At 37.5% G+C, this 27,108-nt stretch overlaps 1 protein-coding gene across 1 annotated transcript; it reads left to right on the top strand.

The window, feature by feature from the left end:
- Window positions 1-223: 223 nt before the first annotated feature.
- On the top strand, window positions 224-26,505 carry LOC131938728 (AP-5 complex subunit zeta-1). The gene is made up of 18 exons (XM_059296867.1): window positions 224-286; window positions 2,563-2,706; window positions 3,195-3,399; window positions 3,514-3,560; window positions 3,821-4,080; window positions 4,874-5,083; window positions 7,285-7,322; window positions 7,679-7,841; window positions 9,444-9,622; window positions 15,804-15,887; window positions 17,630-17,829; window positions 19,696-19,782; window positions 20,070-20,192; window positions 20,835-20,967; window positions 23,214-23,396; window positions 25,484-25,635; window positions 26,138-26,185; window positions 26,396-26,505. The coding sequence occupies exons 1-18, from the start codon at window positions 243-245 to the stop codon at window positions 26,463-26,465; spliced, it is 2,370 nt and encodes a 789-aa protein (XP_059152850.1). The 5' UTR covers window positions 224-242; the 3' UTR covers window positions 26,466-26,505.
- Window positions 26,506-27,108: the final 603 nt, after the last annotated feature.

Consider the following 27,108-nt stretch of genomic DNA (forward strand, 5'->3'; position numbering starts at 1 on the left):
CCCCCCCCCCCCCCCCCCCCCCTCGCTAGGCCTCTGTATGTGCGTATGTTTGTGAACGTCAGAAACTGATTTCTTACTGCAAACAAATTAGACATGAACGTTAACTCTGTTTGAAACTGCAAATTTAGATAATCACTAACTGAATTATTTCCCCTTGTGTCTTTAAAAATTACATTGAAAATTACGACATACTTGTTATGGTTTAAAAGTCAAAGGTTAAAGGTCAATCTCATGACGAGAACATGGCGACTCCTCAGTTAGCCGAATCTACATTGAAAAAGGCTAAGTGAGTCAACGAATTATTGAATTATTGAATTAAGCCTACTTATTTACGAAACCTTATCATTAGATTCAACAAGTTGTCTAAATTAACATAGATCTAGCTAGATAATGGGCCTATACTCTCTATTCTATAGACTTATAGTTATAGTCTAGAGTTATCGATACTGAACAATCTTCTTTGACTTTTCTTCTGTAGTAAAAAAATAGCCTAAATAAAATAAATCATTATAAAATTCTAGATGTAGATTCTATGTAATCTATCGTTTTGGGTACGTAAAATCGCCCGCGACTTGTAATGTGAAAAACAGGTGACTCCTTAAATTTTAATAATTAGGCCTATTTCACATGTTGATGAGGATTTATGTTTTAAAAAATTCAAAAATGTTTCCTTGTTTCATTTATGTACCTATTTTTAAACAATTGAATTAAAACTTTTCAGTAATAAATGAAGACTAGCGATGTTCACAACAGATGCAACCATGCTCATTTACTATAGCAGCCATCTTGTTTAAGTTTTATTTTTATAAACTTATAGCGAGATTCAGGGGGAAGCCATTCTATTTTACAAATGGCTGCTGTTTATATAGTAATATATAGGAAATCTTGCTCGCAGACACTGCTGTTTAAAGTTAAATTCTGGCCTATATTGATATATTTAGCCATTGATCTAGGTTTATTAATCATTTATCTATAATATTTGACACAAACATATCACAATACACTTCTATTAAAGCCTTGACAATGAGGTAACGTTTTCGTACATTAATAGCCGCGGGCGATTTTACGTACCCAAAACGATAGATTACAAGATTCTAGAATATTCTAGATCTAGATCTCTAGATCTAGATCTGAGATCTAGATTCTAGATCTATTATCTAGAAATGAGACCGAATGATTATTTTATTTTTATTTATTTGTTTTGAATGTTTTCATAATGAAAGAAACCTATTCTCGATCATCCGTCAACTTGATCTGTATTGTAACTGACTGTCCTGTAACTGTTACTCTAGACTAGAGTACTAGACTAGTCTAAATCTAGGGACGATATTTGAATCATCTTGAATCCTGGTCAGAACGTTCCCCCTACTGGCCTCAACCAACCTGCGGGCTTGTTGCATTGACTTAGATTATATTGTCAAATTAAACGATAAATGATTAAATAGGCTGAGTTGAGCGAATAGGTAAACTTAAAGTCCTAAAACTAAAAACTTATTATTAATTATAGATCTAAATGATGTTCCTAACTTGAACTGCTTTAAGACTTAAGACCAACGTCATGTCTATTCCCAGTCGGCTATTATTTCATGCAAAATACAACTGGGAATAATATCTTACAATAACAAAAGCATTTATTGTGACTGGAGAGTGAGGCATAGGAGAGCAGAGCGATTTATTTTCTGTTTTATATTTTATAAGAAAAAATAGTATGGTTTAAGTTTACTTTAGATTCATTCCTTAGATCAGATTCATTCCTTAGATCTGTAACATAGAGGATCAATTAGGCACTCTAAATCTAAACTAAATTAATTAGCGCATAATAGTAATTTAAAAAAAAAAAATAATATTAATTATGCATCAGTTTAATGTGTGTTCACATTGCTTTTCAACTGTCAATTACCTTTTAAAATTCACATAGAATAAATATCAGGTCCTTTTTAATCAGTTTTTATGCAAATTTCCATCTCAATTGTCCCAAGGTATTTTTCTCTTAGCAAAAAATCTAAGGGACTTGTCTTTTTTTCTACAAATATGCCTGCAATCATGTAAGAACCGAATAACAATTTAGGAAAGTAACCCTTTCATGGATAATGGCAAAATATTTGGATAAAATAATGAATGCAAAAGGTATGAAGGCATTTGATGACCTGAACCAGCAACATCTGGCACGACAGCCACTACATATCCACTCGACCACACAGCTTCATTAATTTTTAGTCATTTTACTAAAGTTTAAAAGAAGTTTAAGTAATTAAAAATGGATTAAGAATCATGTCTATATCCCGAGTTGCCATCCCCGATAATGTCATATAAGAATATTTGAGAATGTTTAGGGGAGATCACTCCCGGTTTATTAACATTAAACTTTAAACACTAAAAAACCTAAGAAGTTAGGCGTTGTGTACTCTATATTTAATTTATTAGTTTCTTAGCCTATTACTTTAAAGTTGCCTAGGTCAAATCAGTATTATCAGTTAAAAGAATTTTAAAAGTCACCTAATTTATATTCTCTCATTAACTCTTTTGTACAAATCTTAATGAAAAATAACTAAACTTTTATAGAGAAGCCACTCAAGAAGAAATTGATAATTTATGTACAACCATCAGTGAGTTACTGACCCAACCAGACAAGTCATCTGAAGCCTCCAGTCTTTTGAGGCAGCTCTTTATAATTTTACAAGCATCAGAAATAAACGCAGAGCCATGGTACAGTAATATTCTCTTGTTTTCTGGGTGCTATATTTATGTTCTGGGTGCAAAGCACAATTATAGTGCAGTGTTATTGTTGAGAATGTTCAAATGAAAGTCAGACTCCCAGACCACATTGAGACTTCATGCTGCAATAGAAAATATTTGTTGTTCAACAATACATGTATTATCTTATTTGTTGCTATCTGTAAATATTAATTGGAATAATTTCTAGTATCATTAATTTTGAAGTCATGTGACTCAAATATTTTGGAATAGTGGGGGCTGGGAGTTCTTAAGGTTAAAGGAGGTAGTAGGAAATTATTAGTGAATGATGAATGATTTAATAAATGTGGTTAGAGTTAATGAATGTGGACATTTTTTTTTAAATTGAATAAAAAATAAAATAGTAGATTCTTCCAAAACAAAAGGTTTACCCATTTAAAAAATGTTTTTCAAATATACTTGCCAATACATTTAATAGAGACTATATATCCTTCAACCAGCATCCCACCAAGTCTGATAAAAAGTATGCTTCATATTGTGAGCACAACTAACCAACATAAAGGACAAGGGACAGGATCAAAATGTCAGCTCTGTCAGATGGTCATTTCAGAGTTACTTCCCATGGACAATCCAATTGATGGTCTACATTGTAATTTCAGTCTTGAAGAAACTAATGTTAAATTAGGTACCCTTAGCTTGTTACAAGTAAGTGTACTTTCATCATCTTAATTTCTTAAATAATTCTCAAATTATTTAATATGTCCAACTTAGATATGGATTATGTTTATAATTGTAAATTGTAATATATTTTTATTTTAGGATATACATTCTCAGTGCATATTTAATTCATTACCTGACATTGTCAAGTAAGTGCTCATTGAACATTAGCCTTTTCTGCTTTGTTATAAGTAAAATTCTTATTTACAAATTTAAAACTTTTCAAGTTCCTTTATTTGTAATTTAAAATGTATAATACAATTTATTAAAGATTATATCAAAGTAACCAATGTTTGATTTGCCATTTTCTCCATCTACTACTAAAGATTGTACTTTTTAGAAACTGCAAAATAAAAAATTTTTTTGTAAGAAGAGTTATGAGCCCCTCCTTTCATTTCTCTTGTTTCAGATGGCTGCAGTCTCAAGACTTTGAAAAACAAAAATCTGGTCTGTTTCTGATGACACTAGTTTCCTATGCTCACGGCAAGTCAGTACAGACTGGTGTTTTAGCTGACACAAGTAAAAAACTGTCCCAATGGCTCAGCTCTGCCAGTCTGTGTCAGGCCCCAAACCCCAGGACATTGAACCCATTTAGGAAAGATGAAGAGAACAGCGTGACTGAAATAGATGGAACAGCCAACACCAACATTTTTACTGTGCTAAGTTTAGGTCAGTGGCTGATTGATTGCACCCTGCTATCAAGATTATTTAAAGTTAAAAGGTTTGCCTTGAAAAAACTTTTCTAGGATATTTGTTTTGTCGTGTAACTTACAGTAACCTTCATAGGTCAATATTACACAAAGGACCAGCTTCTCAATGTCTTTCACTCTCTCATAGGTCAATATTACACAAAGGACCAGCTTCTCAATGTCTTTCACTGTCTCTCTCATAGGTCAATATTACACAAAGGACCAACTTCTCAATGTCTTTCACTCTCTCATAGGTCAATATTACACAAAGGACCAACTTCTCAATGTCTTTCACTGTCTCTCTCATAGGTCAATATTACACAAAGGACCAACTTCTCAATCTTTCACTCTCTCATAGGTCAATATTACACAGAGGACCAACTTCTCAATGTCTTTCACTCTCTCATAGGTCAATATTATACAAAGGACTAACTTCTCAATGTCTTTCACTCTCTCATATTGACCTATGAGAGAGTGAAAGACATTGAGAAGTTGGTCCTCTGTGTAATATTGACCTATGAGAGAGTGAAAGACATTGTAATATTGACCTATTATACAAAGATATTGACCTATTATACAAAGGACTAACTTCTCAATGTCTTTCACTCTCTCATACGTCAATATTACACAGAGGACCAACTTCTCAATGTCTTTCACTGTCTCTCTCATAGGTCAATATTACACAAAGGATCAGCTTCTCAATGTCTTTCACTCTCTCATAGGTCAATATTACACAAAGGACCAACTTCTCAATGTCTTTCACTCTCTCATAGGTCAATATTACACAGAGGACCAGCTTCTCAATGTCTTTAGCTTTTCCTGCTTGTACAAGTGGATTCTGGGAGTGAGTTCCAGCCTGGCTGATGTATCAGAGACCAGCTGTGTGAGCCCAGACACTGAGGTCATCATACAGAAGGTGGTTGGTGCTCTGGTTCCCAAGTCTGTGGACTACTGTCTCAGGGTGCTGGAGCAGAGTGAGAGAAGTGAGTGACTAGACATGTGGTCCTAGTGGCTAGATATGTGGTCCAAGTGGCTAGACATGTGGTCCATGTGGCTAGACATGTGGTCCTAGTGGCTAGATATGTGGTCCTAGTGGCTAGATATGTGGTCCATGTGGCTAGATATGTGGTCCATGTGGCTAGATATGTGGTCCTAGTGGCTAGATATGTGGTCCATGTGGCTAGATATGTGGTCCATGTGGCTAGATATGTGGTCCATGTGGCTAGATATGTGGTCCATGTGGCTAGATATGTGGTCCTAGTGGCTAGATATGTGGTCCATGTGGCTAGATATGTGGTCCTAGTGGCTAGATATGTGGTCCATGTGGCTAGATATGTGGTCCATGTGGCTAGATATGTGGTCCATGTGGCTAGATATGTGGTCCATGTGGCTAGATATGTGGTCCATGTGGCTAGATATGTGGTCCATGTGGCTAGATATGTGGTCCATGTGGCTAGATATGTGGTCCAAGTGGCTAGATATGTGGTCCTAGTGGCTAGATATGTGGTCCATGTGGCTAGATATGTGGTCCATGTGGCTAGATATGTGGTCCATGTGGCTAGATATGTGGTCCTAGTGGCTAGATATGTGGTCCTAGTGGCTAGATATGTGGTCCTAGTGGCTAGATATGTGGTCCATGTGGCTAGACATGTGGTCCATGTGGTGAGAGATGTGGTCCAAGTGGCTAGATATGTGGTCCATGTGGCTAGATATGTGGTCCATGTGGCTAGATATGTGGTCCAAGTGGCTAGATATGTGGTCCTAGTGGCTAGATATGTGGTCCATGTGGCTAGACATGTGGTCCTAGTGGCTAGATATGTGGTCCAAGTGGCTAGATATGTGGTCCTAGTGGCTAGATATGTGGTCCATGTGGCTAGATATGTGGTACATGTGGCTAGATATGTGGTCCAAGTGGCTAGATATGTGGTCCTAGTGGCTAGATATGTGGTCCATGTGGCTAGACATGTGGTCCTAGTGGCTAGATATGTGGTCCTAGTGGCTAGATATGTGGTCCATGTGGCTAGACATGTGGTCCTAGTGGCTAGAGATATGTGGTCCAAGTGGCTAGACATGTGGTCCAGGTGGTGAGAGATGTGGTCCAAGTGGGGAGAGATGTGGTCCATGTGGCTAGATATGTGGTCCACGTGGGGAGAGATGTGGTCTACGTGGCTAGATATGTGGTCCACGTGGGGAGAGATGTGGTCCACGTGGCTAGATATGTGGTCCATGTGGTGAGAGATGTGGTTCAAGTGGGGAGAGATGTGGTCCACATGGCTAGATATTTGGTCCATGTGGCTAGACATGTGACTAGATATGTGGTATACAGGGACCTGGTCAATAGACACCTAGTCTATAGATATGTGGCCCATGTAGAGAGACATGTGGTATACAGTGACCTGGTCAATAGACACCTAGTCTATAGATATGTGGCCCATGTAGAGAGACATATGGTATACAGGGACCTGGTCTATAGACACCTAGTCTATAGATATGTGGCCCATGTAGAGAGACATATGGTATACAGGGACCTGGTCTATAGACACTTCATTTATGTACACCTGGTCTGTAGACATCTAGTCTATGCACATGTGGCCAATAGACACTTAGTTTATAGGCACCTGGTCTATAGACACCTGTTCTGTAGGCACCTGGTGTCTAGATACCTGGTCTATAGACACCTGGTCAATAGACACCTGCTGTGTTTCTTTAAGCATCTCTGCAGGTGGGCTGTATCCTCCTCACCCTCACAGAACAAAATAGAAAAACAAAATTAAATTGATATAGAAAATGTATACTTCAACCATTGTTGCCTTTCCCTCTCCTACTGGAAGTTTCAAGTGCCTCCTCCCCCCCCCCCCCCAAGAAAAATGCCTTTAAAAATTCTGGGCACCTGGCCGCCTATAGACACCTGATTTGCACCCACCTGGCAGACATATGGCCTGTTTTGTATATCCAGTTTTATTCCATTGAGTGGAAAATAATGTAAACTACCTTGAATGGTTTGAGGGACAATTCACCATGTTTGACTTGGTTAAGTTTTTAAGTACCAAATACAAATATTTAATATCAAGATTCTAACAAGTTGATATCGTGGAACAATATAAACCATCCTAAAACTATAGTTGACATATTGCTAGTGAAACAAAATTTAGTGTAAAGAAATGTTTTTTTCTCTTTCCATCAGAGGCCAAAGTCCAGTCAGACGTAGAGCTTCAAGCTGCAGTAAGTTTTTTTTTCTGTGAAAAAATTTTTCTTAAGTTGTCAGATCATTTTAATAACAAAACATTTTATTGAATGGTAATACTTTGACCAGATGGCAAAAAATGTGTGACACAAAGACATTTAAAAAAAGGTGACATAATTTAATGGAATTTTAATTTTTAAACTACTGTATACTGATATATAATCAAAGAATATAAAACTTCAGTTTAAGATGTGTTAAAACAAAACTTGTTGTTGAAATTTAAGGTTTCATGTTTTTCCACTTGAGTATTAAATCCTTACAGCATTAGCTTCATCTGTTATGCTGAGTTTTTGTTCTCAGGGTTTGAAGTACATGTTCATGTTTTCTGTTCCAGTGTCTAATAGAGGCTGTCCAAGTTTTAGACATGGTCTGTACTTTAGACAAAGGTCAAACGGCTCATGTGTTCCAGGAGTTAAAGAGGCTCAACTCACGGCTAATCCAGGATTGTCTCCCCTCCCCTGCTCTCATTTATATCTTAAAATTTTATTTTCACCACAGTAAGCAATTTGATTTTTAGTAAAAAAAAACATTTTAAATTCATTGAAATATAGGTATGATAAATCTACCCATAATGCTATTTTAACTTTAAAATTAAAATAAGCATACATAATTGTCTATTATAGTAACTTTTAAGGGTTCATTTTGTTCAATTAATTAAACATTGATCCATTATTAATTGCTTGTTCACAATTTTTAAAGTAAGATGTTAAATATTCTCTTGCTTCCTTAAGTGTTGGGCATAGGTAAATGTCCATCTTGTTGTCCAGCACTAAATGATGTAAATGTCCAACTTATTGTCTAGGACTAAATGATGAAAATGTCCATCCTATTGTCCAGCACTAAATGATGTAAATGTCCATCTTATTGTCTAGGACTAGATGATGTAAATGTCCATCTTGTTTTCCAGCACTAAATGATGTAAATGTTTACCTTATTGTCCAGCACTAGATGATGTAAATGTCCATCTTATTGTCCTGCACTAAATGATGTATATGTCCATCCTGTTGTCCAACACTAAATGATGTAAATGTTTACCTTATTGTCTAGGACTAAATGATGTAAATGTCCATCTTATTGTCCAGCACTAAATGATGTAAATGTTTACCTTATTGTCCAGCACTAGATGATGTAAATGTCCATCTTGTTTTCCAGCACTAAATGATGTAAATGTCTACCTTATTGTCCAGCACTAAATTATGTAAATGTTTACCTTATTGTCCAGCACTAAATGATGTAAATGTCCATCTTATTGTCCAGGACTAAATGATGTAAATGTCCATCTTGTTTTCCAGCACTAAATGATGTAAATGTCTACCTTATTGTCCAGCACTAAATGATGTAAATGTTTACCTTATTGTCCAGCACTAAATGATGTAAATGTCCATCTTATTGTCCAGCACTAAATGATGTAAATGTCCATCTTGTTTTCCAGCACTAAATGATGTAAATGTCTACCTTATTGTCCAGCACTAAATGATGTAAATGTTTACCTTATTGTCCAGCACTAGATGATGTAAATGTCCATCCTGTTGTCCAGCACTAAATGATGTAAATGTCCATCTTATTGTCCAGCACTAAATGATGTAAATGTTTACCTTATTGTCCAGCACTAGATGATGTAAATGTCCATCTTATTGTCCAGCACTAAATGATGTATATGTCCATCCTGTTGTCCAGCACTAAATGATGTAAATGTCCATCTTATTGTCCAGCACTAAATGATGTAAATGTTTACCTTATTGTCCAGCACTAGATGATGTAAATGTCCATCATATTGTCCAGCACTAAATGATGTAAATGTCCATCCTGTTGTCCAGCACTAAATGATGTAAATGTTTACCTTATTGTCCAGCACTAAATGATGTAAATGTTTACCTTATTGTCCAGCACTAGATGATGTAAATGTCCATCCTGTTGTCCAGCACTAAATGATGTAAATGTCCATCTTATTGTCCAGCACTAAATGATGTAAATGTCCACCATATTGTCCAGCACTAGATGATGTAAATGTCCATCCTGTTGTCCAGCACTAAATGATGTAAATGTCCATCTTATTGTCCAGCACTAAATGATGAAAATGTCCATCTTATTGTCCACAGGTTCCACTGTTGTCCATGACCCTCGTGAGACATTTCGCCACTTTTTTTCCACGATCATCTCGGCCCAGTTCAAGGACCAAGGTCTGGTGTACGATGCAGTAGAGTTTCTCTACTCCAACCTATCTGAGCTGGCTGACACAACTAATATACTCACAGCTTTCTTTCCTAATTTGTTTAAGGTAACTTTTGTCATATACTTGTACAAACCTTTACTTCCAGCATAGAAACATCATACAGCAACTTTAAACTTGTTCATCATACAGCACTTTAAACTTGTTCATCATACAGCAACTTTAAACTTGTTCATCATACAGCAACTTTAAACTTGTTCATCATACAGCAACTTTAAACTTGTTCATCATACAGCAACTTTAAACTTGTTCATCATACAGCACTTTAAACTTGTTCATCATACAGCAACTTTAAACTTGTTCATCATACAGCAACTTTAAACTTGTTCATCATACAGCAACTTTAAACTAGTTCATCATACAGCACTTTAAACTTGTTCATCATACAGCAACTTTAAACTTGTTCATCATACAGCAACTTTAAACTTGTTCATCATACAGCAACTTTAAACTTGTTCATCATACAGCAACTTTAAACTTGTTCATCATACAGCAACTTTAAACTTGTTCATCATACAGCAACTTTAAACTTGTTCATCATACAGCAACTTTAAACTTGTTCATCATACAGCAACTTTAAACTTGTTCATCATACAGCAATTTTAAACTTGTTCATCATACAGCAACTTTAAACTTGTTCATGATACAGCAACTTTAAACTTGTTCATCATACAGCAACTTTAAAATTGCTTTTTTCACACTGTAAAGTTGAGACATGAACATTTGTTATTTTATCAATATTAAAACATTGAATTCATAGTAGCATAGATAGTTAATGCTTTCATTCATCAATTAGTTTATTGAGCTAAAATTGTCTTATACCATGAGCCAGATGGACATTACCATACAAGCAAAGAGTCCTGTAGAGATATTCAGGGGTGCCACTTTTCCGGGATATCCCGGATTTCCGGATTCGAGAATCATATTTTTTTCCCTTTCCGGATTCGCAAGATTTGAGTTTGAAAATTTCCGGGTTTGCATTTTTAAAAAAATTTAGATCGTTTTAAGCTTGAAAATTTTGGCATTGTAAAAATCGTTTTTATCGTCAACACTCCCGCTAATGGCCTTTTCCGAAAAAAATGAATAGTAAATGACGTCAGCAACAATCTCACGCGTGCGCCAAGGACCAAATAAAAATCAGCTGTATCAGATGGGTGAGGCTGTAGACGAAACTTTTTGATGTCATTCGTGGTGTGGTTGTCTGGCTATTTATGACGATATGGGTTGGGGGTAAAACTCGCATTATTTACGTGATGTCATCAATGGGATACCGCTAGGCTGTGTAATAAAAACAACTAAAGCCTACAAGTACTAGATCAAGCTCACTAGCATCGCCGATGGTCTTTAAAAAAAAAAAGAAACCGAAAGATTTTGCTCCGATCAAAAAAAAAATCATTTTTTTTTGTATTTGGTATTACCAAAAGAAAAGAAAAAAACTATTTGAAGGACTATTTTATGTATTTTTACCACCTCTTACCCGCTTCTTCAAGGTCGCGCTGACCGTAAGACCTACGTCACGAGACCACGCAAGCACAGTCTGAGTCGTGTCTCTCGGTCAAGGCAGTTCTACAAGTACAAGCGCTGTTTAATTTTAACGTGGTTATTTTTAATAAGGGCCTACTTCTAGATTCAAGAAAAAAAACTAGAACTGCATCGTTTTATATCATTAAACAAAATATGTAGGCCTGCTATAATTTAGTTACACAATCTAGCAGGGTCTACATCTAATTGTTTTTTTTTTTACTTTGGTAAAACGTCATTGAAATGTTTAAAAAACCTTGAAGTACCGTGTCTGAGAAAATAGCCGCTATCACTGCCCCCTCCCAACCGCTTGTAAAAAAAAATCAGCTTTTCACTTAGTCGGGCGGCTACATCTCTGACATGAGTATTACTAGCGTAGTTACTTCTAAAATTATTTTTAAAATTAACTTAATTCTGTTATTCCGCGATATGGACTTAAAACCCACAATATTTCTTCACGTCATCATGTATATCAATAGTGGGGTCGTTCATAAATGACGTCACACTCGTAAGGGGAGGGGGGTTCGTAATTTTGTCATGAGGGGGAGAGGTTCAGATGGTGTGACATCACACTTTTGCATTATCCAAAAGCTATGTTAGAAAACGAATTTCAGCCGTTATTTCGCGTTTTAGAATATTGTTTCAATAAAGTGTAATAGGAATTGATTAAAATACTCTATGTTGACAGAGGTCAGACAAGATTTTTGGAAAATATCGTATTTTAAGAAAAATTCGACTGCAATTTTTAGGGGTGGGGGGGGGTGTAGGCTGAGGTGTGACGTCATTTTAGAGGGCGGGGTCTGGCTTTTTGTGACAGATATGTGACCGAGGGGAGGTGGGAGGTAATAATCGTCAAAAAGCGTGAGATCATTTATGGATGACCCCATTGGTGGTTGATTGGGAAAACAGGGTTTTAGGTTTTTGTTGTGGCTGTTAATAATTAAAGCCTTGAATAGCTACAGTAAGTCAACCCTGTATTTTAATACAGTGACAATCTTATTAGGGGTCTGCATATAGTGCGCTTATTATTCAATAACAAGACATAGAGGTTAGCAATTGGCTGACTACACACTTTAAATCAAGCTAGGAAGTTCTCAAAAATTAAATACAGTAATGTTATAAAAGCTGGCTGGGAGGGGGGGGGGGGTCTACAATAGCACATTATGGGGTAGGCCTAGAGATGGGTGGGACTAACATTGTAAACTAATTTTGTTGTAAGCACAATCCTTTAAAGATTAATTTTTATTTCAAGCTTGTTACAAAGAAAATAAATCCATTTTAAAGGAATGTAAATTGAACATAATATGAATCAAATGTCTCAAAAAATAATGAAATAATAGTCCATTTTATTTTGAAATTCTGCGCGAAATTAAGTTTCAGGGTTTCAAAAATTTCAAATTTTAGTTTCAGGATTGGTAAAATTTTGGGATTCATTTTCAGGATTCACTTAGAAAATGAGTGGCACCCCTGGATATTATAAACTCTAGTCTTTTTTTTTTCATTCAACTGCTTTTTAAAAAAAAAAAACAACCTAAGGTTAAAGGAACATTTGGAAAGCTTTAATGGCCAATATACAACACAGTGGTCACTAAACCTTTGTGTCACCATCCTATATACAACACAGTGGTCACTAAACCTTTGTGTCACCATCTTATGGCCAATATACAACACAGTGGTCACTAAACCTTTGTGTCACCATCCTATATACAACACAGTGGTCACTAAACCTTTGTGTCACCATCCAATATACAACACAGTGGTCACTAAACCTTTGTGTCACCATCCTATATACAACACAATGGTCACTAAACCTTTGTGTCACCATCTTATGGCCAATATACAACACAGTGGTCACTAAACCTTTGTGTCACCATCCTATATACAACACAGTGGTCACTAAACCTTTGTGTCACCATCCAATATACAACACAGTGGTCACTAAACCTTTGTGTCACCATCCAATATACAACACAGTGGTCACTAAACCTTTGTGTCACCATCCAATATACAACACAGTGGTCACTAAACTTTTGTGTCACCATCCAATATACAACACAGTGGTCACTAAACCTTTGTGTCACCATCCTATATACAACACAGTGGTCACTAAATCTTTGTGTCACCATCCAATATACAACACAGTGGTCACTAAACCTTTGTGTCACCATCCTATATACAACACAGTGGTCACTTAACCTTTGTGTCACCATCCAATATACAACACAGTGGTCACTAAACCTTTGTGTCACCATCCTATATACAACAAAGTGGTCACTAAACCTTTGTGTCACCATCCAATATACAACACAGTGGTCACTAAACCTTTGTGTCACCATCCTATATACAACACAGTGGTCACTAAACCTTTGTGTCACCATCCAATATACAACACAGTGGTCACTAAACCTTTGTGTCACCATCCTATATACAACACAGTGGTCACTAAACCTTTGTGTCACCATCCAATATACAACACAGTGGTCACTAAACCTTTGTGTCACCATCCTATATACAACACAGTGGTCACTAAACCTTTGTGTCACCATCTTATGGCCAATATACAACACAGTGGTCACTAAACCTTTGTGTCACCATCCTATGGTCACTAAACCATTGTGTCACCAACCTATGATCATTAAACCTTTGTGTCACCATCCTATGGTCACTTAACCTTTGTGTCACCATCCTATGGTCACTAAACCTTTGTGTCACCATCTTATGGCCAATATACAACACAGTGGTCACTAAACCTTTGTGTCACCATCCTATGGTCACTAAACCTTTGTGTCACCAACCTATGGTCACTAAACCTTTGTGTCACCATCCTATGGTCACTTAACCTTTGTGTCACCATCCTATGGTCACTTAACCTTTGTGTCACCATCCTATGGTCACTAAACCTTTGTGTCACCATCCTATGGTCACTAAACCTTTGTGTCACCATCCTATATACAACACAGTGGTCACTAAACCTTTGTGTCACCATCCTATATACAACACAGTGGTCACTAAACCTTTGTGTCACCATCCTATGGTCACTTAACCTTTGTGTCACCATCCTATGGTCACTAAACCTTTGTGTCACCATCCTATGGTCACTAAACCTTTGTGTCACCATCCTATGGTCACTTAACCTTTGTGTCACCATCCTATGGTCACTAAACCTTTGTGTCACCATCCTATGGTCACTAAACCTTTGTGTCACCATCCCATGGTCACTAAACCTTTGTGTCACCATCCTATGGTCAATATACAACACAGTGGTCACTAAACCATTGTGTTACCATCCTATGGTCACTAAACCTTTGTGTCACCATCCTATGGCCAATATAAAACACAGTGGTCACTAAACCATTGTGTTACCAACCTATGGTCACTAAACCTTTGTGTCACCATCCTATGGCCAAAATACAACACAGTGGTTACTAAATCTTTGTGTCACCATCCTATGGTCACTAAACCTTTGTGTCACCATCCTATGGCCAAAATACAACACAGTGGTTACTAAACCTTTGTGTCACCATCCTATGGTCACTAAACCTTTGTGTCACCATCCTATGGTCAATATACAACACAGTGGTCACTAAATCTTTGTGTCACCATCATATGGTCAATATACAACACAGTGGTCACTAAACCTTTGTGTCACCATCCTATGGTCACTAAACCTTTGTGTCACCATCCTATGGTCACTAAACCTTTGTGTCACCATCCTATGGTCAATATACAACACAGTGGTCACTAAATCTTTGTGTCACCATCATATGGTCAATATACAACACAGTGGTCACTAAACCTTTGTGTCACCACCCAAGAACACAGAATATCTTATCCACGCCTCCAAATACCAGTCACACACAGACTAATTCCTTAGGAGACAAACAGTTGTGATGATTTATGTAACTGTTCTGTCAGATATGTGCATATGGACACACCCCGTACCCTTAGTTGCCCGGGGCCCATATTAAAGTGAGCTCTATCCCCTCTTACATAAACTAGTTTTATAAGTGTATTTACAATTTCTAAAAATGTTTCCCTTTTTACTGTGCATCAGTTAAATACAATGGAGGTGCATGTGAGGTTCTGACAGCCAAACCTGGGCATAAACTGCCTGAAGGAAACAATCATTTGATAAACAAATACAGTAAACACTGAAGCTTTTACCTCCTCCTAATACATCTGTTCTTTGAATCAGTTCAATCAGTGCTTTTAGAGGAGTTCCTTGGTTTAAAAAAAACATCTAGTTCAGTCAGTGCTTTTAGGTGAATTCATTGTTTTTGTTTACAAATTTGATATTAACTAGGTGTGAAATATCCCAAGAACTGGGACCAGTTTTTTAACTTTTATGATGTTGTGAATTTAGAAAGTAATTGTACTTTTCATTATATAAAGGTCTGCAACAATATAAGAATATGACTAGATTTTCTTTCCATTTTGTGTGTGTTCAAAAGCATTTTAGAGTGTCTACAGTAAGTTCCTACATCTACCTGTATTACATCAGTAGAGCCTTGTGTTGAGTACGTGAGATGTATATGACATGTGAGATGATAATGATATGCATATGACATGTGGGGGTGGGGGAAATTAAACTCAAGGTTGTTCGGATGACACATGCAGTCTGAATGTTGATGGGCCAAAAACACCCAGGTACATTGGCTGTGATTAGAAAAACATCTTTGTATGAACCGGCACTTTATTTTTGGCACAGATCTTGGCATGGCACCCAAGACTTTTTATGAATGAGTTTACAATGATCCTGCCTGCAATGATGAACTGGGACACCTCCATCGAGGTTAGTTTTTTTTTTTTACCATTGTTTACATACACTCATGTTTTGTTCTAAAAATAGATTTTCTTCTAACAATAGGCGCACTTCATAGTCACAGGCGGCTGTTACTATATCTGTCAGTATACATCAAATTCTTTGGCTGTCAGTTTATATAAACTCAAATCAGCTTGTTTACAGTCCTCAGATATTTCACTTACTACTGGACCTTTTGTCCCCAGATATTTCACTTACTACTGGACCTTTTGTCCCCAGATATTTCATGTACTGCTGGACCTTTTTTCCCCAGATATTTCATTTATTACTGGACCTTTTGTTCCCAGATATTTCACTTACTACTAGACCTTTTGTCCCCAGATATTTCACTTACTACAGGACCTTTTTTCCCCAGATATTTCATGTACTGCTGGACCTTTTTTCCCCAGATATTTCATTTATTACTGGACCTTTTGTTCCCAGATATTTCACTTACTACTAGACCTTTTGTCCCCAGATATTTCACTTACTACTGGACCTTTTTTCCCCAGATATTTCATGTACTGCTGGACCTTTTGTCCCCAGATATTTCACTTACTACTGGACCTTTTTTCCCCAGATATTTCACTTACTGCTGGACCTTTTGTCCCCAGATATTTCACTTACTACTGGACCTTTTGTCCCCAGATATTTCATGTACTGCTGGACCTTTTTTCCCCAGATATTTCATTTATTACTGGACCTTTTGTTCCCAGATATTTAACTTACTACTAGACCTTTTGTCCCCAGATATTTCACTTACTACAGGACCTTTTTTCCCCAGATATTTCATGTACTGCTGGACCTTTTTTCCCCAGATATTTCATTTATTACTGGACCTTTTGTTCCCAGATATTTCACTTACTACTAGACCTTTTGTCCCCAGATATTTCACTTACTACTGGACCTTTTTTCCCCAGATATTTCATGTACTGCTGGACCTTTTGTCCCCAGATATTTCACTTACTACTGGACCTTTTTTCCCCAGATATTTCATGTACTGCTGGACCTTTTGTCCCCAGATATTTCACTTACTACTGGACCTTTTGTCCCCAGATATTTCATGTACTGCTGGACCTTTTGTCCCCAGATATTTCATTTATTACTGGACCTTTTGTTCCCAGATATTTCACTTACTGCTGGACCTTTTTTCCCCAGATATTTCATGTACTGCTGGACCTTTTGTCCCCAGATATTTCACTTACTACTGGACCTTTTGTCCCCAGATATTTCATGTACTGCTGGACCTTTTGTCCCCAGATATTTCATTTATTACTGGACCTTTTGTTCCCAGATATTTCACTTACTGCTGGACCTTTTTTCCCCAGATATTTCATGTACTGCTGGACCTTTTGTCCCCAGATATTTCACTTACTACTGGACCTTTTGTCCCCAGATATTTCACTTACTACTGACCTTTTGTCCCCAAATATTTCATTTATTACTGGACCTTTTGTCCCCAGATATTTCACTTACTACTGACCTTTTGTCCCCAGATATTTCATTTATTACTGGACCTTTTGTTCCCAGATATTTCACTTACTGCTGGACCTTTTTTCCCCAGATATTTCATGTACTGCTGGACCTTTTGTCCCCAGATATTTCACTTACTACTGGACCTTTTGTCCCCAGATATTTCACTTACTACTGACCTTTTGTCCCCAAATATTTCATTTATTACTGGACCTTTTGTTCCCAGATATTTCACTTACTACTGGACCTTTTGTCCCCAGATATTTCACTTACTGCTAGACCTACCCTGCATGACAGCAGCCTTAGAAGTGATGGAGAAAGTGAAAAAGCTGGAGCCATCCACAACCCCAATTGATGTTGAGCCAAGTAATTCTGTTGATGCCTTTAACAGTCCACGGTTTAGGCCTTTGTTTAATTACATCACGCGCAGTGAGAGTGGTCAAGGTGATACCATTGACAGGTGTGTCTCATGTCTCTGTTGTCTTATGGTTCCATGACAAATGTTCTCAGGAAAAATGATCTCTGACAAAATATCCCAGTCAAAATATCTCACAGACAAATAATCTCAAGGAAAAATAATCTCACAGACAAAAGGTATATTTAGGACAAATGGTATCATGGACAAAGTCCACTACCCTATCTGTGATGCAGGGCCCTCTACCCCATCCCTGATGCAGGGCCCTCTACCCCATCCCTGATACAGGGCCCTCTACCCCATCCCTGATGCAGGACCCTCTACCCCATCCCTGATACAGGGCCCTCTACCCCATCCCTGATGCAGGACCCTCTACCCCATCCCTGATACAGGGCCCTCTACCCCATCCCTGATACAGGGCCCTCTACCCCATCCCTGATACAGGGCCCTCTACCCCATCCCTGATACAGGGCCCTCTACCCCATCCCTGATACAGGGCCCTCTACCCCATCCCTGATACAGGGCCCTCTACCCCATCCCTGATACAGGGCCCTCTACCCCATCCCTGATACAGGGCCCTCTACCTAATCCTTGATATACCAGACTGTCAAGTCTACACCCTGTACTTAAAGACTGTCAAGTCTACACTAACTTGTCCAATCTCTACCAGACTGTCAAGTCTACACTAACTTGTCCAATCTCTACCAGACTGTTAAGTCTACACCCTGTACTTAAAGACTGTCAAGTCTACACTAACTTGTCCAATCTCTACCAGACTGTCAAGTCTACACTAACTTGTCCAATCTGTACCAGACTGTCAAGTCTACACCCTGTACTTAAAGACTGTCAAGTCTACACTAACTTGTCCAATCTCTACCAGACTGTCAAGTCTACACTAACTTGTCCAATCTGTACCAGACTGTCAAGTCTACACCCTGTACTTAAAGACTGTCAAGTCTACACTCTATACCAGACTGTCAAGTCTACACTAACTTGTCCAATCTGTACCAGACTGTCAAGTCTACACTCTATACCAGACTGTCAAGTCTACACTAACTTGTCCAATTTGTACCAGACTGTCAAGTCTACACTAACTTGTCCAATTTGTACCAGACTGTCAAGTCTACACTAACTTGTCCAATCTATACCAGACTGTCAAGTCTACACTAACTTGTCCAATCTGTACCAGACTGTCAAGTCTACACTAACTTGTCCAATCTGTACCAGACTGTCAAGTCTACACTAAGTTGTCCAATCTATACCAGACTGTCAAGTCTACACTAACTTGTCCAATTCGTACCAGACTGTCAAGTCTACACTAACTTGTCCAATCTATACCAGACTGTCAAGTCTACACTAACTTGTCCAATCTGTACCAGACTGTCAAGTCTACACTAACTTGTCCAATCTGTACCAGACTGTCAAGTCTACACTAAGTTGTCCAATCTATACCAGACTGTCAAGTCTACACTAACTTGTCCATTCTATACCAGACTGTCAAGTCTACACTAACTTGTCCAATCTATACCAGACTGTCAAGTCTACACTAACTTGTCCAATCTATACCAGACTGTCAAGTCTACACTAACTTGTCCATTCTATACCAGACTGTCAAGTCTACACTAACTTGTCCAATCTATACCAGACTGTCAAGTCTACACTAACTTGTCCAATCTATACCAGACTGTCAAGTCTACACTAACTTGTCCAATCTATACCAGACTGTCAAGTCTACACTAACTTGTCCAATCTATACCAGACTGTCAAGTCTACACTAACTTGTCCATTCTATACCAGACTGTCAAGTCTACACTAACTTGTCCATTCTATACCAGACTGTCAAGTCTACACTAACTTGTCCAATCTATACCAGACTGTCAAGTCTACACTAACTTGTCCATTCTATACCAGACTGTCAAGTCTACACTCTGTACTAAAAGACTGTCAGGGCAGCACGCGTGTCATGGTCTGCAGTCAGCTGGTCCCCATATTACTCAGGTAAAACATTCTGTATTCTAGAGCTGGTAATTTATGGGTAAAACATTCTATATTCTGTATTCTAGATCTGGTAATGTAGGGGTTAAACACTCTACATTCTGTATTCTAAAGCTAGTAATATATGGGTTAAACATTTTAGATATGGCAATGTATGGGTTAAACATTTAAAAACTGGCAAGGAATAGGTTTGAATCATTCTAGATGTGGCAATAAATGGGTTAAAATGTACTAGAATAAAATTAATTAAGAGAGCCTAACTATTTAACTCACTGTGCATGTTTCTACAGAATTTGGTTTAAATCTGTCCAGACCAGTGAAGACCCAGCATTCATTGGACTTTTGATTCCTGTTATTCTTGAGAGATCTGGAATCATTTACAGCATACCTGAGCTGATAGAGGATGTACACAGGTGAGATACATGCAGTTGTTTCACCTGTTTCACAAGCTTTCTCTCTTTTCACTTTTTACAAGTTCAATAGGTCAAAAGAAAAAAAATTACGTAATTCTTACAAAATTAAATTATTAAATTAAAAATTAAAAATTGTAAATAATGTATATTTTTTGTGGTAGGCATTGTTTTAAAAAATTTGATGATAAAAAAACCAAATATTTTAAATAGAATGTTAAAATACACATTATTTCTAGGATATTTGCCCAACAGAATATTAAAGTATCCATTGTGTCTAGACTGTTAAAATGCCCATTGTGTCTACAGTGTTAAAATACTTATTGTGTTTAAAGTGTTAAAATGCCCATTGTGTCTAAAGTGTTAAGATACCCATGGTGTCTAGAATGTTAAGATGCCCCATGTGTCTAGAATGTTAAGATGCCCCATGTGTCTAGAATGTTAAGATGCCCCATGTGTCTAGAATGTTAAGATGCCCCATGTGTCTAGAATGTTAAGATGCCCCTTGTGTCTAGAATGTTAAGATGCCCCATGTGTCTAGAATGTTAAGATGCCCCTTGTGTCTAGAATGTTAAGATGCCCCATGTGTCTAGAATGTTAAGATGCCCCATGTGTCTAGAATGTTAAGATGCCCCTTGTGTTTAGGATATTTGCGGAGGAGTTGGTTGAGCTGTGTGGAAAGTTCCCAGAGATAGTGGTACACCAGCAGTGTGAGATGGCAGAGTTCCTTCACACTACAGCCAACTTGGCAGGTCGGCTTGACATTTATGCTAATCTGGTGAGTGAGTTGTTTACCCACCTTACACACTGGCAGCTATAGAGTTCTTTCATATGACGTCACGTCCGTTCGTGATACCTACGCCCGCCGCCACAGTGGTGTACACAAGACGTAAACACAATCAGCTGTTCGCCAGCGCTGGACGTGTTCACCAGCGTTGGACGTGTTCACCGTATGTAAAGAACCGCACCCGCGGAAAAGGAAAAATACGTTAAAAAACTTGAACTCTTAGGAATTGAAGATCCTTATACTGTTATTGACAGTTTCGTATAAATAAATATGTGGACAAAATTTCTAAATAAAAATACTGTTAGTAATACTGTTTGCGTTTAGAGTTAAAGTAGCCGAATCTGATCAAATGCAGTTCTCGATACTTTGTTTCATGTAAGGACAGTAAAATAATAAACTTCATTTTAATTATAAAAGATAACTATTAATAAAACAAATATGCTCGACCTTCACAAATACTAATAGTAAAAGACAAAGTCAAAAGTAATAGGCTAATAAGAATAATAAGATCTAATAGTAGGCCTAATACCTGGCTCCGCTGGGTAGACATAGAATCTAGAATCTACTTCTTTACTTAAATTTAATTACTTTAGATCTACATTCGATTCAAAATACACCCATAATAAATCAAAAGTAGTCATAATAGGCCTAATAAAGCATTTAATTGTCTCTAAGATCTAAAATCTCGCTCTATTATCTAATCATTTTTTAGCAAACGAAATTTTCTGAAATTGAAATAGATTAGGCCTATATGACTAGACTTAGATCTAGAATCTGCTACTTATATTAAATTGTAAAAACTTTATACAAGCATGTAGTTGATATTATTGTAGTAGAAGGCTTTAATAAATTAAATTACTTTGTTGTCTTTTTACAGCAATATGTATCTGATACTGGACTGAGTTTAATTAAATTCAAATTCATATCTAGTAATTGGTCTACTAAGTTTTTGTAGCCTAGTAGTACAATCTAGATCATACCAGCCAACAACAAATAACCACATTATTATTATTTGGTTAATGATTAGGCTAATTTTTTTTTTAAATCCACTGTTTATAAAAGAAACAAATCAAGCTAGAAACATTATAAGTGAGATGATTTAGAATAATAACAATGGACCCAGTCTACAATTGATACAATTGCAGGTCTACATAGGGCCTACAGTCTAGTAGTTTACAGTAGGCACCTAGTGTGTAGCTAGTATACTAGTGTGTAGCTGTCCAGAGTTAAGATTCTTAATGCCTTAATGCTTTCCCCTGATAAGCCGTGTGTGCTATAAATGACATAACATGACACCGAGGTGAGAAGTGTTGAGGGGAGAGCAGTGGGACTTTCCCCTTTGTTCTCCCTGCTGGGCCCTGAGGGTCAAAATTATATAAGAAATACTATCTCTGTGGGGCTGGGTATCACGGAGGTGAGACATTTTCAGGGGAGGGCAGGGCAGACTCCTCTTTGGTTTTATTGTGGGCTAGATACAGGTGGGGGCAGCCATTATGAGAGTTGAACGTCAGTATTAATGTGTCTGATTACTTCCCTGCTGGATTATAAGGGTCTTAAATTGTATAACATGCTATCCAGATTGGTTATTACCCATGGATTATATTAGCCGTTGTAGTGTGGGTTTTGTAGGAGTTAAGTGGTCTCACGTTTGCTACAGTAGATAACCTCTTACTGCATTTGATCAGCTTCGTCTACTTAAACTCTAAACGCAAACGGTATTACTAACAGTATTTTTATTTAGAAATTTCGGCCACATATTTATATTATCCACGAAACTGTCAATAACTGTATAAGGATCTTCAATTCCTAAGAGTTCAAGTTTTTTAACATATTTTTCCGCGGGCGCGATTCTTTACATACGGTGAACACGTCCATCGCTGGTGAACACGTCCAGCGCTGGCAAACAGCTGATTGTGTTTACGTCTGATGTACACCACTGTGGCGGCGGGCGTAGGTATCACGTGATTTAGGTCACGTGTTTGCAAGGACTCTATTACATTTTTTTTTGTTTTACTTTCTTTTATACATTTTTTACAAACATAATTTTTTACAAATACATTTTTTTTCAATACATACTCCATTTTTTACAAACACCATTTTTACTCCAAGCTGAGAAATACTAGACTAACAATCAAAATATTTTTTAAATGTTCAACGGAGAAAAGCTATGTTCAGTGAAGTTAAGAAGAATGACCTTCTGACTGGTGAGTGATGGTTGTGTTCTATTCCCACTCCAGATCTACGCAGTGGGTGAGTACAGCTCACTCATGCACACACCTGACTGCACTTCAGATGTCATAGGCAAGTACTACGAGTGCCTGGAAGTTGTGACCTATGAACTTTTGGGTCACCTGACTAGCCCGGATCATGACAGCAGCATTCCAAAAATAGTATCGACATTAATGTCAGCACTGACCAAGGTAAGGTCAGGTGATTCTCCCACCTGGAGGTTTTGTAAATATTTAGTAGCTGACCAAGGTAAGGTCAGGTGATTCTCCCACCTGGAGGTTTTGTAAATATTTAGTAGCTGACCAAGGTAAGGTCAGGTGATTCTCCCACCTGGAGGTTTTGTAAATATTTAGTAGCTGACCAAGGTAAGGTCAGGTGATTCTCTCACCTGGAGGTTTTGTAAATATTTAGTAGCTGACCAAGGTAAGGTCAGGTGATTCTCCCACCTGGAGGTTTTGTAAATATTTAGTAGCTGACCAAGGTAAGGTCAGGTGATTCTCCCACCTGGAGGTTTTGTAAATATTTAGTAGCTGACCAAGGTAAGGTCAGGTGATTCTCCCACCTGGAGGTTTTGTAAATATTTAGTAGCTGACCAAGGTAAGGTCAGGTGATTCTCTCACCTGGAGGTTTTGTAAATATTTAGTAGCTGACCAAGGTAAGGTCAGGTGATTCTCCCACCTGGAGGTTTTGTAAATATTTAGTAGCTGACCAAGGTAAGGTCAGGTGATTCTCCCACCTGGAGGTTTTGTAAATATTTAGTAGCTGACCAAGGTAAGGTCAGGTGATTCTCTCACCTGGAGGTTTTGTAAATATTTAGTAGCTGACCAAGGTAAGGTCAGGTGATTCTCCCACCTGGAGGTTTTGTAAATATTTAGTAGCTGACCAAGGTAAGGTCAGGTGATTCTCCCACCTGGAGGTTTTGTAAATATTTAGTAGCTGACCAAGGTAAGGTCAGGTGATTCTCCCACCTGGAGGTTTTGTAAATATTTAGTAGCTGACCAAGGTAAGGTCAGGTGATTCTCCCACCTGGAGGTTTTGTAAATATTTAGTAGCAGTACTCACTAATGAAATAGTAGGGCATGGCAGTTTATAAATGTTTACATATAGCTGGAAGATATACTAGCTGCTATGTAGGTCACAGTGTCTGTGTGTTGGTGGTTGGATGGGTGGGTTTGGGGCCAAATCTTGTACCTCAGTTTAGACTCAATTCTATTGCAGAGATTTTATTCTTGCTACATCAAATGGTTTCCCCTGACAATGCAAGAATATCTGAATAGATATGAAATTAGTTAATAAAATGAATTTAAAGATTACAGCAGGGGAAATAATGTGATTGAGCAATCCTCAATATGTCACGCCTCTGAGATGACAGGTGTTCCTAGGTAGTTTCATTTGTGACAACTGACCACATGACTTTTAGTCATATGTGACAACTGACCTAGGTAGTTTCATATGTGACAACTGACCTGGGTAGTTTCATATGTGACAACTGACCACAGACATTAATAAGAGCCAGATAATTGTCATTTAGAGATATGATTTAAAGATTGAAAGATAATTGTCATTTAGAGATAGCTTGAAAGATAATTGTCATTTAGAGATGTGATTGAAAGATAATTGTCATTCAGAGATAGATTGAAAGATACTGGTGTGGTTTTTAAGTAAATATTTGAGTCATGTTGGAACGGATTTAATTAACGTAATTAACGAAATGAAATGGAGACAATTAATATATAACTGATTGTTACTAAAACCTTTAAATATCTTTTAAAATTCCTAATTATTATAAGTAGAAAATATTAAAATCCAGTATAATATTACAAAAAAGCGTGGTTTGCGCATAATAATAAAAAAGTGCATTTTATTGACAAACATTTTTACCATTAGATCTTTAGAAAGAAAGTAGTTGTATTTTTTTGCTTATATAGCATTAAAAAATGTTATTATTTTAAAGTTTTTATATTAGTTTAGTTTTATTACTTTTCCCATTTTGTTTTACAGTTATCTCCCTTATTAGATAATGTTTAAATTGAAGTCTTGCTATGAAATAGTAAAGTGCTCTAAATTTGTACATTTCTATTGAAACACTGCAAATCATCTTTTGTTTTTCTATTTCAAAACACTTTCATAAGTTCAGTATACTCTTCTGTTAGTTAAGTAAACTAAAGTTTAAACAATTTGATACTAATTTTTGTGTTTCGGATAAAACATTACAAAATTAACTTAATGTTCCCCCAATGTATCACCTCCCATGCAATGTGTGTTGGCCATGTTTCAGTTGGCCTCTAGAAGTCATGACCTCATCCCTAGGGCCATCCTGTGTCTGACCAAAATATCCAAACAACAAAGCCTGGTACTGCTCAAGCCTTTCACTAAAGAGTTTTTGATGCACAGGGCAACCTCTCTTATTTCCATCTTAAAGAATCCTGAGTAAGTTTTAAAGAATCCTGAGTAAGTTTTAAAGAAACCTAAGTAAGTTTTAAAGAACCCTGAGTAAGTTTTAAAGAAACCTGAGTAAGTTTTAAAGAATCCTGAGTAAGTTTTAAAGAATCATGAGTAAGTTTTAAAGAAACCTAAGTAAGTTTTAAAGAACCTGAGTAAGTTTTAAAGAATCCTGAGTAAGTTTTAAAGAAACCTAAGTAAGTTTTAAAGAACCTGAGTAAGTTTTAAAGAAACCTGAGTAAGTTTTAAAGAAACCTGAGTAATTTTTTAAGAACCCTGAGTAAGTTTTAAAGAACCCTGAGTAAGTTTTAAAGAACCCTGAGTAAGTTTTAAAGAACCCTGAGAAAGTTTTAAAGAACCCTGAGTAAGTTTTAAAGAACCCTGAGAACATTTTGCTTTTCCAACATTCAGATTTAAGTTATCTTCTCTCTTTCACAATTTTAAAAACAATTTAAAAACTTTTTTTGTAAGTTCACTTGAAATTTTACAGTTCTGCATCAATGATTCTCAGTCCTAATCAAGAAATGTATACGGCCAAGTAAGTCAAAAACTTTTCTGATATATATATGTCTGCTTGCTTTGCCGACAAAATAATCCTGACATGACAGTGGTCAACATAATCCTGACATGACAGTGGTCAACATAATCCTGACAGTGGTCAACATAATCCTGACAGTGGTCAACATAATCCTGACTGCTGGCTTTGTTGGCCTAACCTGCTGTTGACCACAATCTGCTTTTGTTACAGGTGGCATCTAAACAACACCAGCATGCCGTCTATACTGAGGGGGATCAATAGACTTCTTACCCAGAGCTGATGTGGGGGTTTACGTGGGAGTTTATGTGTGGGTTTATGTGTGGGCCTATGTGTGGGCTTATGTGTGGGCTAATGTGGGGGTTTATGTGTGGGCTTATGTGGGGGATCAATTGACTTCCTACACAGAGCTGATGTGGGGGTTTATGTGGGGGTTTATGTGTGGGCTTATGTGGGGGTTTATGTGGGGGTTTATGTGTGGGCTTATGTGGGGGTTTATGTGTGGGCTTATGTGGGGGTTTATGTGTGGGCTTATGTGGGGGTTTATGTGTGGGCTTATGTGGGGGTTTATGTGTGGGCTTACATGGGGGATCAATAGACTTCTTACACAGAGTTGATGTGGGGGTTTATGTGTGGGCTTATGTGGGGGTTTATGTGTGGGCTTATGTGGGGGATCAATAGACTTCCTACACAGAGCTTATGTGGGGGTTTATGTGTGGGCTTATGTGGGGGCTTATGTGGGGGTTTATGTGTGGGCTTATGTGTGGGTTTATGTGGGGGCTTATGTGTGGGCTTACGTGTGGGCTTACGTGTTGGTTTATGTGGGAGATCACCCAACATCTTACCCCAGCTGATGGCTGATGTGTGTACCCCAACAAGACCTCTCTCTATTTGATCAAGAACTTTATGGACAGAAAAACTCAGTA

Source organism: Physella acuta, unplaced genomic scaffold (assembly GCF_028476545.2).
Source record: "Physella acuta isolate Inbredline_101_S28 unplaced genomic scaffold, ASM2847654v3 ptg000256l, whole genome shotgun sequence".
NCBI lineage: Eukaryota > Metazoa > Mollusca > Gastropoda > Physidae > Physella > Physella acuta.